At 48.3% G+C, this 17,868-nt stretch overlaps 1 protein-coding gene across 2 annotated transcripts in view; it reads right to left on the reverse strand.

Annotated features, from left to right (window-relative positions):
* Nucleotides 1-1,346: 1,346 nt before the first annotated feature.
* Nucleotides 1,347-17,868, reverse strand: part of Impa2 (inositol monophosphatase 2) — a 30,406-nt gene continuing 13,884 nt past the window's right edge. Inside the window, exons 3-8 of one of the 2 annotated variants that reach the window (XM_041639339.1) lie at nt 13,893-14,000; nt 11,440-11,485; nt 9,891-9,999; nt 4,902-5,010; nt 3,470-3,621; nt 1,347-1,729 (exon numbers count right to left, since the gene is read on the reverse strand). In XM_041639339.1, coding sequence (XP_041495273.1) covers nt 1,614-1,729; nt 3,470-3,621; nt 4,902-5,010; nt 9,891-9,999; nt 11,440-11,485; nt 13,893-14,000 — 640 coding nt within the window. In that variant the 3' untranslated portion in view covers nt 1,347-1,613. The remainder of the gene's footprint in view (nt 1,730-3,469; nt 3,622-4,901; nt 5,011-9,890; nt 10,000-11,439; nt 11,486-13,892; nt 14,001-17,868) is intronic. The other variant, XM_041639340.1, reaches the window with a different exon arrangement.

Consider the following 17,868-nt stretch of genomic DNA (forward strand, 5'->3'; position numbering starts at 1 on the left):
AAAGGCATCTCAAAATGGCTGAACTGGGTTTGGAAGTATTTAGGAGTGTGAACTAGAAAAGACCAGGGAGATTGTCTCAGGAGGACCAAGGACAGAGAGCTTTGCTTTTTGCCAGTGCAGCCCCGTGTGACAATCTCCTCAAAGAGATTGTCAAAGGCACAGTGCTCACTTTGGCGTCAAACAAGGGAAGTACAATAATTTCCCACTAATTAAGAACAAGGTGCCAGGCATGGTGGCGTGTGACTTTAATCCCAGCACTCGGGAGGCAGAGGCAGGAAGATCTCTGTGAGTTTGAGGCCAGCCTGGTCTACAGAGTGGGTTCCAGGACAGCCAGGGCAACACAGAAAAACCTGGTCTCAAAAAACAACAACAACAACAAACAGATAAAAAAGAACAAGGTCTTTTCTAGCACGAAAGGAAAGCATCATCTCTCTCCCTCACGACAACTATGGTACGGCATGTTTGGAACTGGCAGGCTCACAAGACAGAAAAACGCCCTGAGTTTTTTTGGTTTTTGTTTTGGTTGCCCTGAGGTTTTTTACAAAGACACCTGGGCCGTGCCTACAGTCACACAACAGTCTAGAGTCACAGCTTAGCTTAGAACCAGAATTCTGGTGCTTAGGGCTGCAATGTAGCTCAGTGGTAGGAAGCCTGTCTAACATGCAGGAGGGCCCGAATCTATCCCAGTACCCACCCCCCACACCAAAAAACAAACCAACCCCCCCCCCAAAAAGCCCCAAAAAACCAAAATCAAACCCCATTGTTTAAAAAGTTGCAACTCCTAAAAGATTAAAAAAATATTTGTCACAAAATATTTTATTATTGAGCTGGGCAGTGGTGGTACACACCTTTAATCCCAACACTCAGGAGGCAAAGGCAGGTGGACCTCTGTGATCTACAGAGGGAGTTCCAGCATAGGCTCCAAAGCTACACAGAGAAACCCTGTCTTGAAAAACCAAAATGAAAAAAAAATTTTTTAGTATTGTTTTTCAGCTTCTCATTTTTTCCCCCTTTCAATACATGTTGGCGTCAATAAAGGTTCTATATATATCATTTTAATTTTATACAGCACACTTACTCCCTGAAGGTCCGCTAAAGGCAGTATTAAAAAAAATGGCTAAAGATGATCTATATGCACAATTAAATTCAGCCTGTAGATCAGGAGACTGATATTTAGGGGAAATGTTTTCATTGTTGCCATGGTTGGGGTGACGTCAGTAACTTGCCTGCACAGCGTGGGGATTCAGGAAGCCTGAGAACCAGAGGCCGGAGGGGAACAAAGAGCAGGACGCTGTAATCCTGATTTATTGCATTCCGTATTACCACAGGCAGGGGAGGGCCTGAGAGCAAGTTCTAAAGCTTTACTACCTGAGATTTACGTTCTGGAAAAACAATCAAGACTGCGTGACTCACGCACACCTCACAAGAGATCTGGGTTTGGCTCCGATGAAAGAACTTGTACCGACCTGAAAAAGGCTACATACATGAGATTAGAGAGAGATCAGCTAAGCACCGAGTCCCGGCGAGAGCTACGGCAGACGTCTGTCGTCGTGGAGCCCTCACCACGGGGACAGCTCTTTCCCAGGGAGCTGCTGAGTTCCAGCCTCCGAGCCTCACTTCTCATCATCCCGTCCATAGTTAATAGTCTGTAAGGCCTGAGCTATGAGCGCCGCCATCTCTCTGGTGCCAGCAGCAACGACTCGGCAGGACATGAGGTCAAGGGGTCCACCTGGAAAGCGGGAGAGCAGACAAAGCAGACAACTGAGTTATGGGAGCTTGCACAACAGTCTTGTTCGGCAACTTCTCACAGATGTGTGCAGAGAAAAAAATAGCTCACAGGCCTGAGGTAGAGTCCCAGGGCTGGGATCCAACAAGCAGCCAAGAAATGAACCTGGCTGGTGACTCTTGCTACCTACTCTGCCCTAATGGGAACGTGGCCAAGGCTGCCCCATCTTAGCATTATGACGGTTCTGTGAAATGAGAAACCAGGTGAGACCAGGATGGGCGTGGAAAGTTTGTATTTCACCGTACGGCAGGCTGCTGTGGCTCGGCAGGACAAAGTGCTTCTCAGTAAATCTGGGAGGACCAAGCCTGCCTACCCGAGCCGTCACAGCCAGTGATGACAAACACACAGATTCAGGCCTGGAGTGCTTGAATGGTAAAACCCAGAGTGTGAGATACTTTTTAGTATAGGACCGTCCTGTACAGTTCCCTGCCAAAGCCAGCCAACTTCACTTTTATACTGTGAGGAGATCCAAGCCTCTCAAAAGACAAACAGGATGAAGGTGGAAGCCAGACTATGGAAGATCCACTTTCTGCACCCAGTAGTTAAAAGTGGGCCACAGCATTTTCGCTGATAAACTCGAAATGAGAATCAAGAAGGAAAAATGAGTCTAATAAAATTTGCCAGAAAAAAAAAATTGCCAGAACTCGGTGGGGGGGGGGGGGGGGGGGGGCTTTGGGCTCTGAGTGGTTGGGCAGATTCGGATGGGGCTCAGATACGCCCTAAACAAGAGGACCAGCAACTGGGACTCCACGGCACACAAGCAGCAGGACAGAACTCCTGGGCACTGGGCTGACCCAACTCCGGGCTGCAGCTCTCGGGGAAGTACCTGCTGTCTACCAACTGCATTGTTGGGGAGAAGACACGGAAACTGTCAGTGGCGTAGAGAGCCACACCTGATGGCAATGTGGAGCGCTGCGTGCAGCCACCTTGACGGTACTGGCTCCCGCCCTCCGCGATCCCAAAAGCGAGTGCTCTCTGTGATAACGCAATGATTGTCAGCTGCTTGTGTATGCGTGGACCTATGGGCAGTGCCCACCTGGCAATACGGGGTTGGCAGGCCTGTGCTTTTTTAATGGCTGGGAGAGGTTTGCCCGAAGAGAGAGAGAGAGAGAGGAGAAAGAGAAGGAGAAGGAGAAAGATTGCTGTGAATAACGTCCTGAATAAACTGCTGCAAGAAGGGGGCTGGAGAGATGGCTTAGAGGTTAAGAGCATTGCCTGCTCTTCCAAAGGTCCTGAGTTCAATTCCCAGCAACCACATGGTGGCTCACAACCATCTGTAATGGGGTCTGGTGCCCTCTTCTGGCCTGCAGACATACACATAGACAGAATATTGTATACATAATAAATAAATAAAAATATAAAAAAAAAAACCCAAAAAAACAAAAAAAAAAAACTGCTGCAAGAAGAGCTCCGGGTGTTGCATCTTCCTTGCTGGCCGAGGGTGGACGTGACACAGTGGTGTGAACGAGGAATGCTGCCCCTTCTGTTACTAGCCAAGTGACCTTAATTCATGTGTGGGAAAGGCAGGACCAAAGCCCTCTCTGGTTGGCCACCGCTCCCCATGCACCCCGGTGTAGTCTCACCTGCAGAATTCAGAGGAAGTGGGGGAATCCACTGACATAGTGTCACACGCTTTAGTGTCTGCTTCTGGTAGGGAGGGTGGCCAGGGGCCATAGAGCTTACCTGAGGTGTCTATCACAATGCCACCCGCTTCTCGGATTATAACTGTGGCAGCTGCCAGGTCCCAGCAGTGAAGGCCAAACTGATAGTAGGCATCAGCGGCTCCTGAGGCCAGGTAGCAGAGTGCCAAGGTGGAGCTTCCAATCACTCGGACCCTGCAGGGAAGAGAAGGACAGATGTGGGTGAGCGAGACGGCACCTGGCATGCCACGCTCGATGCTCATCCCCTCACCCCTTTGCTAGGGATTCTGCCAGCAAGTTCAGGACACAGAGTGCAGGCCTGGGTAGATGAACTTTTTCTACAATGAAGATAGTGTGCCACTCAGCCTGGTCACCAGGGGCTCCTGAGTGTGAACTGTGGCCAGTGCAGCCAGAGGCCTGAAGTTTACCCTACTCAACATGAGAAGGTTACATGTAGGCCTTCAAGTGGCTAGTGGTTACCACACAGATGAAGGGGAGATGATGATGAAGTAATTTTGGCGTAAGTACATGTGAGAATTAAATAACCAACAGACCTGGGCAGTGGTGTTACATGCTTTCAATCCTAGCACTTGGGAGGCAGAGGCAGGTGGATCCCTGTGAGTTCAGGGTCAGCCTGGTCTATAAAATGAGTTCTAGGACAGCCAAAAGTACACAGGGAAACCCCGTCTCAAAAATCCAATAAACAAACAAACAATAACCAACCAAACAACTGTTTATCTAGCAGGTATGTCCAACCTGTGGCCATAGACCACATCTGTCTAGGTACGAATGTGACCCAACCTGCTTATAAGTATGATATCCTAACAGAAAATCAAATGGTTGAACACTGTGGTGTTGTGAGAGAGAACGGCCCCCAGGTGCACATGGCACATATAATTGGTCTCCAGTTGGTGGAACTGTTTGGAAAAGATTGGGAGGTGTGGCCTTGTTGGAGGAAGTATTGGCTCTGAGGTTTCAAAAGCCCACACACCATTCCCCAGCCATCTCTCTTTGCCTTGGGGTTGCTGTCTCAAGATGTAAGCTCTCAGCTGTTGCTCCAGGACCATGCCTGCCTGCTGCCATGCTCCCCTCCATGATGGTCATGGATTCTAAACCTCTAAAACTTTAAGACCCAAATAAAGTCTTCCATAAGTTGCCTTAGTCATAGTATCTGGTCATAGGAATAAAAAACACCCCTGGTCCACAGAAGTCCACTGAGAGATTCTTCAAGACCTCTAAGACTCATTGGTCGAGGGACCCAAGCTTAGTTACTTGGCTCTCCAGCACAGACTAGAAGGATGCGGGACCCATTGTTTCTTCCGTGGATGATGGCGCACGGCACGCCTCTCTGGGCCTGGTGCCAGCAGCCTCCTGTCCTACCTCTCTCGATACCGCTTCTTCACATCCCTTGGGAGTGTTTAGCCAAGAGCACATTTGGTTTTCAACCCACTGGCTATGGGACTGAGGACCTGTACCCATGAGCCTTGGCGTGCAGCAGCCGCTCCATGTTGCTCAGGAATACTTTCAGAGTATCGGGGTCACGTTTGGGCCCAATTTCTGTCAGAACCAAGGCCTTGGCGAGATCTGCAAGAAAGAATTTCCCGTCAGCACAAACATACTGAGCCCAGGCTAATTCCATGTGTCTCTCTGTTGTGATGGGCAGAGGTGAAACTAACCTGCTCTATTCAAACTGTCACTGCCCTGCCCTGGCTGCTGAGGAGCACCTCCCAGTCTCCTCTCAGGGACACCCTATTGTACGGAGGAGCACACGGACCTCAGGAGAACCCAGCGGCTTATAAAGGCAGCCACTGTCAAGTGATCCCACATTGGCAATCTTCCATGTCTGAAGATGAAAAGGACCTCATCAAATATATCCTTCCATGAGGGTTTAAGAACTTCCTCTGTCTTCTCTGATCACAGGAGTGGGTCTCTTCCTATGGAAGTGACTTAGGATCCATGGTGCGATCTGGACACAGAGGGGCGGACACCTGGAAACTCATGGCCGCCATCACTCCAGGGCCATATAAATGCTCACACCAAGAACCCAGATTTGTGATGGGCTGGACAGTACCTGAGCCGGAAGTCTAGCTTCTGGGTCAGGAGCATGACTGTGACTCACTTTGGGGGAAGTCAGGAGCAACCTATCCCTGTGTCACGAGTGCAAACTGGTCCCACCTCAGCAGGTCCCACTGCAGGCAGGATGGAGCACACTTGGGGTGCTCTGGTAGAAATCACAGCGACTTCACGCCTCGGGGGGACAGCCTCTACCATGTTACTTTACTCGGCAGGCCTTGTTCTGTGAAACACCGCTGAGACAGCCTTCCACATTCCACATCCCCTCGCTCCTGTCTATACAGGCAGGCTCTAGCTTTAGAACTACAGCAAACCAGGGGGAACCCTACACACAGCTATAAAGGGGTAAACGAAAAGAGCAGAACCCCATCTCGACAGTCAATAAAAGGACACTTGAAAACCCGCCCATAAAATAGAAATGTGTGAAAAAGACTACGTAAAAAAACAGCAAAAGCTCAAAATTAGAGGGCACAGAGCTAAGGGGGAAAATGGAAAATGGGCTAAACTTCCTGCTCTTCCAGAGGACCACAGTTTGGTTCCCAGCACCCACACTGGATGGCTCGAAACCACTTGCAACTCCAGCTTCAGGAGACTAGACGCCCTCTTCTGGACTAGGAGGGCATCTGCACGTAACAGATTTGTGAGGAAAGGACACCAATTCCCCATAATAGATGCCCCAAGACAGAACGAAAAGTAACACAGTTAAGGAAAAAAAAAAACAAACTAACAATTACAATTCAAGAATACTTTTTTTTTTAATTAAAAAGAGGTGAAATATTCAAAGAACCATGTCCCCAGGAAAACAGACTCAGCTCTGAAGTCTACCTCAATAAAATTACTGTAGTCTAGAGATGAAACAAACAAAAAAAACCTCACAAAAACCCCTTTTAAATTAACAAAAGACTAAAAAGGTGTATCTAGGAAGAAAACCAAAGTACCTTACGAGAAGAAAATTAAACTGTCACCAGGTACAGTGGCACTTTGGTAATCCCAGCTCTGTCACCAGGTACGGTGGCACTTCTGTAACCCCAGCATTCAGAAGGGAGAGGCAGGAAGGCAGAGTTTCAGGACAGACTAGGTTACACAGTGGGATCCTGCCTTAAAAATAAACCCATTTGTGAACTATTCACTTTCGCCAACACTATCTGTGCCAGCACACAAGGGGAACATTTTAGACATTCGACACAGAAGAGGCAAGCCTTGGATCTTATTGCTAGAAAAACAAACTTACAAGTAAAAGGCCCATGATAAGCTGCACTGAACACAAGGAAGTCAGACGGCACTGTTCTCATGAACCCGTCCTGAGGGGTCAACTAGGCTTCTATTCTCAAAGTGTGGTTCCCATCACTTCCCACTGGTTGCTCCAATAGTATAACCCATTAAATTGGGGTATGGCTGTCCTCTTTGCTAGGCTGCCTTTGACAACAGCAAACACGGGAGGTGGGTGTCCCCACCAAAGTAGCCCACGGTCTCACCATCCCAGCTGGAGCTATTAGACATGGAGTTCTCCTGTCACACACGGTAGGAGAACAGCCAGTGTCCTTCACAACCATGAAGCTGTGAATATTAGCAAATGCATTAAATTTGAACTATAAGAAGCTCTTTCTTTGGAAGTAATCTTTACAGTAAGGAGGCAAGCAGCCAGAGGACTTTTTTAAGATTAAAAAAAATATTTTTATTTCATTCACATTGGGGTTTTGCCTGCATGTATGTCTGCATGAGGGCACTGGGTCCCCTAGAATTGGAGTTACAAATAGTTGTGAGCTACCATGCGGGTGCTGGGAACTAAACCTGGGTCCTCTGGAAGAACACTCAGAGCTCTTTACTACTGAGCCATCTCTCCAGTCCCCATAAAGACACGGTTTAACCTTTCTTCCTTCTTTCTTTCTTTTTCTTTTTTTTTCTTGGTTTCTTGAGTCAGGATTTTTTTTGTGTATCCCTGGCTGTCCTGGAATTCACTCTGTAGACCAGGCTGTTCTCAAACTCAGAGATCTGTCCTGCCTCTGTCTCCCTAGTTCTGAGATTAAAGGTGGTATGTGCCTCCATGCCCAGCTGTCAGAGGATTTTGATAAACCAAAATTATTATGACTTGAGTATTTGGAAGTGAGAAAGAAAAAGTGAGCCCACCAATGACCAACATCATCAGGTTAAATCCAAGCGGAGCTTGGCATCTGGGAGAGCTTGTGTCGGGCGTGGTAGTGCATGCCTGTGACCCAGCACTGAGGAGCCAGAGGTGGAAGGGCTGCTGTAAGTTCAAGGCAGGTCTGGCCTTCATTAGGAAAGCCCATTTCAAACATCAAAACAAAAGAAGACAACTTTGGAAAATTTGTATCTTTCCCGAGAGTTAAAGATTTCAGACCTCCTGTTCCACTTCCTAAATGCTGGATAACAGGCCTGTACCACCACGTCTCTGCTACCTACAGTCACAGCTTTAAAAAAAAAAAAAAAAAAAAGACAGATTCTCTCTATTATGTAGCTCTGGTAGTCTAGCAATCTGTCCTGCAAACCAGGATGGCCCGCCTCCCCCACCTTCCCTAAGAACTGGGATTAAAGTCCTCCAAGATCGCGCCCAAATCACTCTATCTTCCACCTGAAGCTGCTTTTGAGCGTGCCAGCTAGGGTTCTGAGAGGTTACCTGACTTGCTCCAGGCATAGCCTTAGGAGTCGTCAGCCTCTGTACTGCCCAGAACACTCTGACATCCGTGACCAGAGCTGAGAACGTACACACTGGACGTGTAGTCACAGATGTGTTTTGGCGGGGTGAGGGCACAGTGTGGCAGTGTGCAGAAGGGAGGTGAGTGACCAGTGGGGACAGCAGTTTTAGGGACAGGCTTCTTTCTACCCAGAAATGTGGAAGCCAGACCAAGTCTCCCCTTGCAGGGTTAGGAGGTGCCCGAGCAGAGGTGGGTGGGTCTCTCAGAGCCTGCAGTCACTGGACGAACTGCGAAGGCAGCCAACCAGGAAGCGGGTGTGTGAATAGTTGAGTGTCCTATCAAATGAAATCTGGAGCAAAGTTCACCCAGGCATGTTTAATAATCGGCTTCCTCGCCCTGCACTTCCCAGTTAGGCTTGGACGGATACCTTTTGCCAGCACGGCTGGGCCTGAAACCACTCCAGAGCCAAACTAAACCCTGGCAGAGGGAGAAATGGGCAGGTATTCTTTCTGGCCCACTGACTGGCCAATCGTCCTGCTGGGAGTTCCACTCCCTCTGCTCTGGACCATGCACGCTCTCCCAGCCTCTCTCCACAACCACACACAGCGCCTTCACCCACAGCCAGTCGGTCAGCTCCTCACAGGCAGGCTCGTGCTGCCCTTGATGGTTCCGAGGCTGGCCAGGGAGGATGAAGCAGTGGGGGAACAGAGAGAAGGTGACATGGAAAGGAACTGCTGAAGATAAACCAGCAATGGGCATAAGGCAGCAGACAGGCTGGGAGCCAAGTGCTGTCATCTTGGGACCGATGCCAGGATCAGCAAACAGAAAGCAGTGACTGACTTTGGGGCTCTTTAGGATGTGCAGCCTCTGACACTCAGACAGACAAGAGCCGAGGCCGTGACTGCCGCCCATGTCCTGTCCTGAGCTGCAGAACAAACTAGGGCACGCTGGGCAGATACACCATCACCAGTCTCATCCCGAGCTCTTGTTGCCTTTCCAGACTCAATTACGTGTTCGCGCGGGGGGTTTTAAAGTCTACCTCTCCCACAGCTGTTTCTCTTCTAGGCTCCTTTTTTCTTCTCTGAATCTGCACACTGCCATGTCTCCACCTCACCAACATACACGAAAATCCTGGCATTTCTCTGTTGCCTACCCTACCTATCCTATAGGCAAAAATGATACTCGTTTAGTCACTGTGGAACAAAGGGAGGACGGAGAGCCCCCAGCTGGCACACTGTTAATGACAGGCAGTTCCAGGGTTTAGCTCCCACAAGCGAACAGTGTCCTTGAGCCTCTCCGTGGACAGCTGCAATCTTGGTGGTAGGCCTGAGGCACAAGCAAACAAACACTGCCTCTCTACACAGCTCATCCCCACCACGCTCGCCCTCTAACACCCAGGTCAGAATGACAATGTGAATGACTGTGGCCATGGGTACCGCTGAGCTGGGCCCGGATGCTCTGCTGGTCCTCTTGGCTACTCTCTTAGTACCACCAGACCAAACTGTAACCAGTAATTGCCTCTTTAAAGATGACAGATACAAGGGGAGGTAATAATAAATTCAAAGCTCCTGACCACTCAGGCATTGGCACTATATGGACCACTAGGACCATGGCACCCCTAAAAAGAGCTAGAACTCTGCACTCTCGCCACCACCATCTGTGTAAGGGTGACACTGGGCGTCTCCCACTCCCCTATCTCTATCTGAAACAACCGGAGAGGAGCTGAATGAACCTCACCTGTTTCCCTGGAGACCTGGAGTCGCTGGCCGTTGCAGAAGGCACCCTGGCCCCTCCTGCCGGTGTACAGCCGCTCCTCTGTGCAGTGGTGAATCACTCCGAATTCCAGCTATAAGGGGTAGGAAGAAAGCGGACGCACGTCACTCCTTGACACGGAAGCAACAGCGGTCTAAAGATGAAGGCTCCTCTTAGAGCCGGAACCAGAACCATGACTATGGGACAGAAACCGCCTTCCAAAAAGGAATGGAGAAAAGCCGGCTTCAAACTACACCTGGACATGAAAGCAAGCCGTTTCTTAGATGAACATGTTAAACTGTATAAATACTAATAAAATTTAAAAAGGTATCATAATAAAGTATTGAAAGTTTCAATCTTTAGAGTGGCCTCTCTCTCATCACCCTCTACCCTTCCATCCCCTGGCTGTGACTAGAAAAAAAAGCCAGCTTAAGTTTTCTCCTGGTTGCTGGTGTGTGAAGAGCTGAGCACACATCCATTGAGGCAACGGAACCTGGGAGCGTGGTTACTGCCCAGAGAGGGTCCCTGTGCAGGCGGAATCAACAGTGACAAATTAGACAAAACCTCCCAACAAGTGGAAGTGACAAGCCTCCCACTCAAGCACTGCTGTCTCCTTTCCTGCCCACCTTCATCATCTGGAGTTAATACACCCCGGGCGTGGTGTCAGGACCCGCATGCCCAGCTTTAAGATGCCTTAGCGGAGTCTTAGGTATCCCTGAGGTAAGCTTAGCCACTCAGAAATGGGTACCCAGCCTACAGGACAGGCTTGATTGCCGGAGGGGACTTCCCATCAGTGTGTGGCTCTCCAGTAATACTTTCTAGATACCCCTTGCTAGTCTTCGTGACAACACCAAACAGAGAAAGTAATGGCTCATCAATCCCTTACCCAACTGGCATATTCAAATGTTTACTGACCTACACCAAAAGGGCTTTGAGGTATGAGCAAACTCTTGTTCTCATGAGGGAAACATATGATGACACCGAGGATGGCAATGCTATGCTGTTCTGGAGGGGGGCAGTTGTAGAAGACATGGAGACCCCAACTCTGCTCATGCTACTACAAGGGATTAAGGCTCTTGCCATGTCCCTGCATGAGCCTCCAGCCCTTGCCTTTCCTTCAGGTCTCATGCTATGGTTTCGTTCAGAAAGTCTCTGGGAATCCTAATAAGGCCATGTTCTCAGACTAATAGCCAGGAGGGAAAGAAGAATAGAATATTGAGATTAAAAATGTCATCCTAAAATAGGAGCTCCCTTGTTTGTGACAAGATCACACGCTCTCGGGGTCAAATGGAGATTCATTCTGACCATCTGCTCAGAACATCGCTTTGCACAGCAGCTAGGACTAGACCACAGCACTAACAAGAGCCAGCCCAGCCTGGGAGATAAGCCCAAAACCAACACCCCTACAAAAATCTTCTGTGACTCTTTATTTTCTTGGATTTGAAAAATTCATACTTGGATGTACTAGTCACGGTTAAGGTACATGCTAAAGAGCAATGCAGAGGTTGAAACCAAACAAGGAGGGTTACGTTACCTCCTGGTGAACAGCAAATCCGATGCTGACTGCCACAGTAGGGAATCTGCAAGGGAAGACAGCAGCATGGGTTACACAGAATGCAGGGACACAGTTCTCAGAAGCTGTGTGTGTGGCTGTGGGAAGGCTCCCATCCAGCACACAAGGACCTTCCTGCGCTCTGGCTGGGTTTGACTTTCAAAATGACTTTCCAGTTTCACCCACTGCCTCCAACATAAACAGCCGTAGCTAGCCGTGCTGTGAGATAGCTAACTTAAAGCAACAGCTGGGTTCTGCAAGTCGAGGTAAAGCTGATACAATGTAACAATGACCACATAATACTAACTAGAGATGATTGTAACAACCACAGTGCTGGCTCCCAGCAGCCTAAGCAGGTAGAGACTTTGAAAAAGGCCAGCCCCTACTTGAGAATGCATGTGGAGGACCCAGTAGATGACATCACAGACGCTGGACCGCAGCCACCACACAGATGCGGCCTTTCAGTAGTGCTAACACCCCCATCCTGTCTCCTGCCTGAGCTCCTAAGCAGGCAACAGCAGGGCGAGTCAGTGGTAGAGAGACAGTTTTATTTTAGAGCTGTGGTTTTAGTCTTCTCGGTTTGTTGCTGGGTCTCCAAATAATCTGTCCTTTGTGTTAAGATCATAGGAGTTTAAAAAACAGGAAGGGGGCAAGGAAAGACCAAGTACTGTTAACTCACAGGGAGAAATACCAAGTGGGACCATGAACAGAATCCAGTGCAGAAACCCCGAAGGGCAAGGCCAAGCCTCCTGGCTTCCTAGGCAGGTTCCTCACAGAGTTCCCTCAGCCATGCTGGCTATGGGCCCAGCACTGCAGGCTTTCAGATGGCTCAGGTCACAGGCTGCAGCTGTGGCCTTCACGTACTGGGACTGCTAGGTCAACTCTAGAGACTACTTCTCAGGACACTTTTTGCAGCCCAGTTCCCCTGAGGGCTGCAGATCAGGAAGTACTAGAACACCAGAAGGACACCAGAGCCATAGAAGACCTCAACATGAACATATGGCCCTTGGCGGGAATGCCCTATAGGACACTGCACCCCTATTCTGAGTACCCTGGATGACAAACCAGAAGTGAGAGGTACCCCACTCAGCAAAGCACACTGAGGGGTTATGCTTTAGTGAAGTGACAGCCTGGTGGCAGCAGATGGCACTACTCCACAGCATCAAAAGGGTCCCCCAGTCATGCACGACTGAGTTCTCAAGGTAACGGTCACTACACAGTCATATTTAATGCATACTTGGAACTACTTTACAGGTAAGCATAGCATGGAGGCCAACAAGGGCCAGAGAGCTAGGCAGCCCCCACCTGTGAGTGTGGGTCTCGGGGTGAGGAAGTGCTGGCAACACAGAACGACTCCAGGGAATGGCAAGTTAAAATACCTGCCCCCTGTGGAAGTCACGGCACCTATTGTACTGCTGGGTCTTTGCACAAGTCACTGCCAGGGACCTCTAGGTAGCCCTTCAGCCTTACTCCCATAAGCCCAGTCTGCAGTCACGAGTTAGCTTCCGAGAGTGACAGTCTAATCTCACTGGCACATCCTGGCTCTGTACCTCAGACCCAGGCCTCTTTTCCTGACTCCACCTCTTTTGTAGTGGCAACTCCTTAAAGCAGTAGTTTCATCTATAGGCAATTACGTTTCAGTTTTTAAAGTATAGTAAAATATTTTAAGTATAGGGAAAGCAGGTCTCAAACTTGTGATTCCATCTTGGCCTTTGGATTATAGGCCTGTACTAGGAAAAAACACTTTTAAAAAGTGTGTTGGGGGGGGGGGGGTCTCAATGTAGCTCACGTTGGCCTTGAGCTCCTGATTCTCCTGTCTCCATCTCTCAAGTGTTGGGATTACAGGTGCATGCCACCAAATCTCCACACACGCACATGCACGCACACACACTCACGCACGCACACACATACACACACAGGTGCGTGCTACCAAACTTCCATACACGCACACGCGTGCACACACACACACACACACAAATGAGACAGGGTCTTACCATATGGCCCTGGCTGGCCTGGAACTCACAGAGATCTACCTATTTCTGTCTCTAAGCACTAGAATTAAAGGCGTGTGCCAACATGTTTGGCAAAAAAAATATTTTTAAAACAAAATATCCTTCCGAATTCTTTAGAGTCACAAACGGAACCCCTACTCCTACCCCCAAGACAGGGTTTCTTTATGTGCAGTCCTTGCTGTCCTGGAACTTATGCTATAGACCAGGTTGCCCTTGAACTTAGAGATCCATCCGCCTATCTTGGATCAAAGGTGTGTGCTACCACTGCCTGACGGAAAGCTTTTTTAAAAAGCCAAGACTTGATTTTCTTTTAAAAGACCAGTTATCTACTGTACATTTATGTCTTCAAAAATTAGATTATTGAAAAGAAAATCCAGGGACCACATGAAGCCCTGAGCCTGCAAGCTCCCAGCCCCTCCTCACCTGTGCACGAAGTTGCAGGTGCCATCGATGGGGTCGATGATCCAGGTTGGGCTGGGGGTGAGCACACACTTGGCCCCGGAGGCTGTGGCCTCTTCTGCAATGAACCTGCTGGGGCAGAGGGGCTCAGCCTGAGTCAATGTCCAACATTCAGCAGACGAGCATGTGGAACAGCCACAGACTCTGGGTTCCAGCCCCAGTTCAACCCCCGCCCCCAGCCACCCCCAACCAGAGTGCCTCTCGTTGTGGCAGCTTTGGAGGCACACAAGGGAAACAGAGCAGGCCAGGCAGAGATGCAGGAGCTCAGAGCATCTGAACGAGTGTGGAGGCAAGCGAAACTTGGTTCCCAATTCAGTGGCAGAAGCCCAAAAGGTCATGCTGGCATGCAGAGCAGAACCCGGGCCGTGGAAGAGTAACTATCACCCACACTTCCCTCTACCCTTCCCTCCCTGGTTTCTGCTTCCTTCTCTCTGGGAGAAAATAAGGGCCTGAGTAGGGAGCAGTGTGGGCAGCAGGAGGCTTTACATCCCCATCCTGAGTGCTGAAGCAGGTTCCTGTCCTCATGGTGGCCTCCTTACGTGCTCCATTAGAGTCACACTGGCTGTCTTCAGCTGAGAAGTTGACACAGGTGACGGGGGCTCTCGCCTGGCCCCTCTGTGACAAGGCCCTCTGTGACAAGGCTCCTTAACTACCCTCACGAGGGTGCTTTCTTGCTTTCCTTTTTTGTGTGTAGTTTTTTTTTGAGGCAGCGTTTCTCTGTGCAACAGTCCTGGCATCTGCTTTGTGGATCAGACTAGCCTTGAACACACAGAGATCAGCCCTGCCTCTGCCTCCTGAGTGCTGGATTAAAGGTGTGCTCCACCATGCCCAGGAGCCAGAACCCAAATCGCAAACTGAACCCGTGCAGAAGGGAATGCCAGATTTTTTAAAAACAGGGTCAACAAGCCCCAGCTGCTTGAGCCAAAGGCAGGGAAGCACCTATCCCTTCTTTTCCACCCACACGCAGGCTTGGACAGAAGTGGCCCATTAGCTCTGCCACTTTTCTTGGGCAAAGACATAACGAGTCACACCATTTTTGGCACTGTCCTCTGTAGTTACCTGACTTTCCTAAAGTATCTTAGAGTTGTGTTTTTAAAGAAAATAATACTGCATTCTATATATATTCTATATATACATGTGTGTATGTGTGTGTGTGTGTGTATATATATATATATATATATATATATATATATAATTTTATGTGCATTGGTGTTTTGCCTGCTTGTGTGTCTGTGTGAGGGTCTCATCAGATCCCCTGGAACTGGAGTTACGGACAGTTGTGAGCTCCATGAGGGTTCCAGGAATTGAACCTGGGTCCTCTGGAAGAGCAGTCAGTGCTCTTAATCACTGAGCCATCTCTCCGGTCCCCAGAAAATATACTGTACTCTTAAAAACACATCCAAGGAACAGGTGCCAAAGCCCATGAAGGCAGCACCAGGTAGACACAGTGATGAAAAGATCCGCCTCAAGTCAAGAGTTGTAACAAGCTCTCCATTATCATTTTGGCTGTGTCTGCTTCTGAGACGTTCTTCTTTTCCAGCTACTGAATGTGGTCTCGAATAAGTCAGGACTGTCTCTTCAGTCTGCAGATGTGACTGGTGCTATTTGCTCCTGTCTTCCCACTGCAGCCCAGAGGGGAGTCCAGGGCAAAGCGCAGTGGGAAGATGACTGGGCACAAATGTCCAGGTTTGGTGGCAGGAAAGGATTTTCCTAGGTCAAGGACCTTGCTTTATGTTCTGATTGACTTACGCATTCAGCAGCAGATATTGCTTTGTGCTAGGACACCAGAGGGCACCAGGTTACAATGACCTCGAGGGGGCAGAAGGCAGCAGTGACACTGAGCAGCTGTTCAAGCTGCCATCCTCTTCCCCAGCTCAAGAGAACCTCAGCATCTTGGAGGCATCACTCAAGAGGATACTGATGACCACAGGGTTTGTATCGGTGACAGGCCACCGCAACCAAAGAGATGAAGAGACCAAAACACAGAATTGAACAGACAGCTAGTTCTTTTCAGAGATTAGCAACCTGACAAGTGCCTATCAAAACACACAGAGGAAATGTAAATTAGTAAAATTAGAGATGAAAGGGGCTTGTTAGACTCCAGGGAAATTCAGGAGATCACAGAATACTCCAGTTTAGAGCTAAAAGAAATGCAGAAATTTTCTAAGTATAAACCTACCAAAAATAAAACCAGAAGATGCAGACAATGTACACAGGCCATAACAAGCAACGAGACTGAGGTGGTAACTTAATAAAAGCCCCAGGTCAGAAGGATCCACTACTGAATCCTACTAACCCTTTAAGAAGATCTGATGACGACAGTTCTCAACCGCTCTAAAAGCAGAGAGAACACCACCAAGCTCCATCTACCAAGTCAGTATTGCCTAAATTATTAAATGCAGTATTATCTAAATAATACCTAAACTGGATAAAGACTGGGAAAAAAAAAAAGCCCACCTCAAAGCCCAAGATGCAAAAATTCACAGCAAAGTACTTGCAGTCGATTCAAGAACACATTAAGAAGATCCTATATCACAACCAGGCTGGCTTCTTCCTAAGGATACAAAGTCGGTTCAACACTGCAAGCCATGTATCCTGACATCACACAGACAGACTTGAAGATAAAAACCATCTTGATAGATACAAAAAGACATCTGACAAAGTCAGATAAAAGTCTGGAAGAAACTAGGAACAGACAACACATACCTCAAAAAAAAAAAAGAAGAGCTAAAAGTAGGGGCTGGGGTTTTAGCTCAGTACTTGAAAACTTGTGTAGCGTTCTCAGGTCATGGGTTCAACTTGATGCGCCTCCCCAAAGAGGACACTAAAAAGCAGTAAAATAATGTATATATTTTAACCAAAACTTGTTCTTTAATTAATGCATTTATCATAGTAAAAATGGGTGACACCTATCATGTCCCAAACAGACTCTAAAGAGACTACCATGTACGTATTTTTGTCACCCATGGCCTCACAGATACACAGCCAGACTGGAATAATCAACACCCAGAACTCCAGGAACCATAATCCCATTTTCACAAGTTCAGCATCTTTATGAGCTGTCACATGAGGAAGGCAAGGGAAGCCCTGAATTCAAGGCCCTGGTCTTCAAGATGAGTCCTGCAGAAAACAGGGGCCAGGAAGGGGCTCCTCTACAGTCTTACTCTAGAGCCCCTGGCTCTTCTAGAGCTATATGCAAATGCTGAATAAATACCTTAACTATTTTAAGGAAATGATGACTGGCTTATAGTCAATCCTCCACAGGATGGCCCAAGAAGATGAAGAACTCTGGCCTTTGGAGGAAAGGTGTCCTTGTGAAGACCTATGTCTCACCACGGACATTGTCCACAGCAAGGGGTGTCTACGTTACGGAACACAGGCAGTAGAGTCCTACACAGCTGATGTTTTAGCCTGTGCTCTTAGGATACACCCCTGGGTGGCCAGGGAGGCACGATTGTCAGAAGTGGGACACAGAACCCTCTGGAGTCAGAGACAGGGAGCGTTTCTGAGCATGTGTTGTTAGAAGTAGAACCTCTGACATACACACACACACACACACAAAGTTTTTTTTTTAAAAAAAAAAACTAAAAAAAAAAGAAAGAAAATTAAGTTTGAACAGATATCTTCTGTGAGTACATAAAGCTTTCCCTGAAGCTATAAGTTTATTAAGAAAAACAACTCAGGGGCTGGAGAGATGGCTCAGAGGTTAAGAGCACTGCCTGCTCTTCCAGAGGACCTGAGTTCAATTCCCAGCAACCACATGGTGGCTCACAACCATCTGTAATGAGATCTGGTGCCCTGTTCTGGTATGTAGGCATACATGCCAGCAGCACATTGTATGCATAATAAATAAATAAATCTAAAAAAAACTAACCAAACAAACAAACAAACAAAAAAACAACTCAGAGCTTGGGTGGGCTACCTCTTTACAAGGTGTTGG

This window comes from Microtus oregoni, unplaced genomic scaffold (assembly GCF_018167655.1).
Source record: "Microtus oregoni isolate MIOR12 unplaced genomic scaffold, Mior012 000057F_ref0000458, whole genome shotgun sequence".
NCBI classification, from domain to species: Eukaryota; Metazoa; Chordata; class Mammalia; order Rodentia; family Cricetidae; genus Microtus; species Microtus oregoni.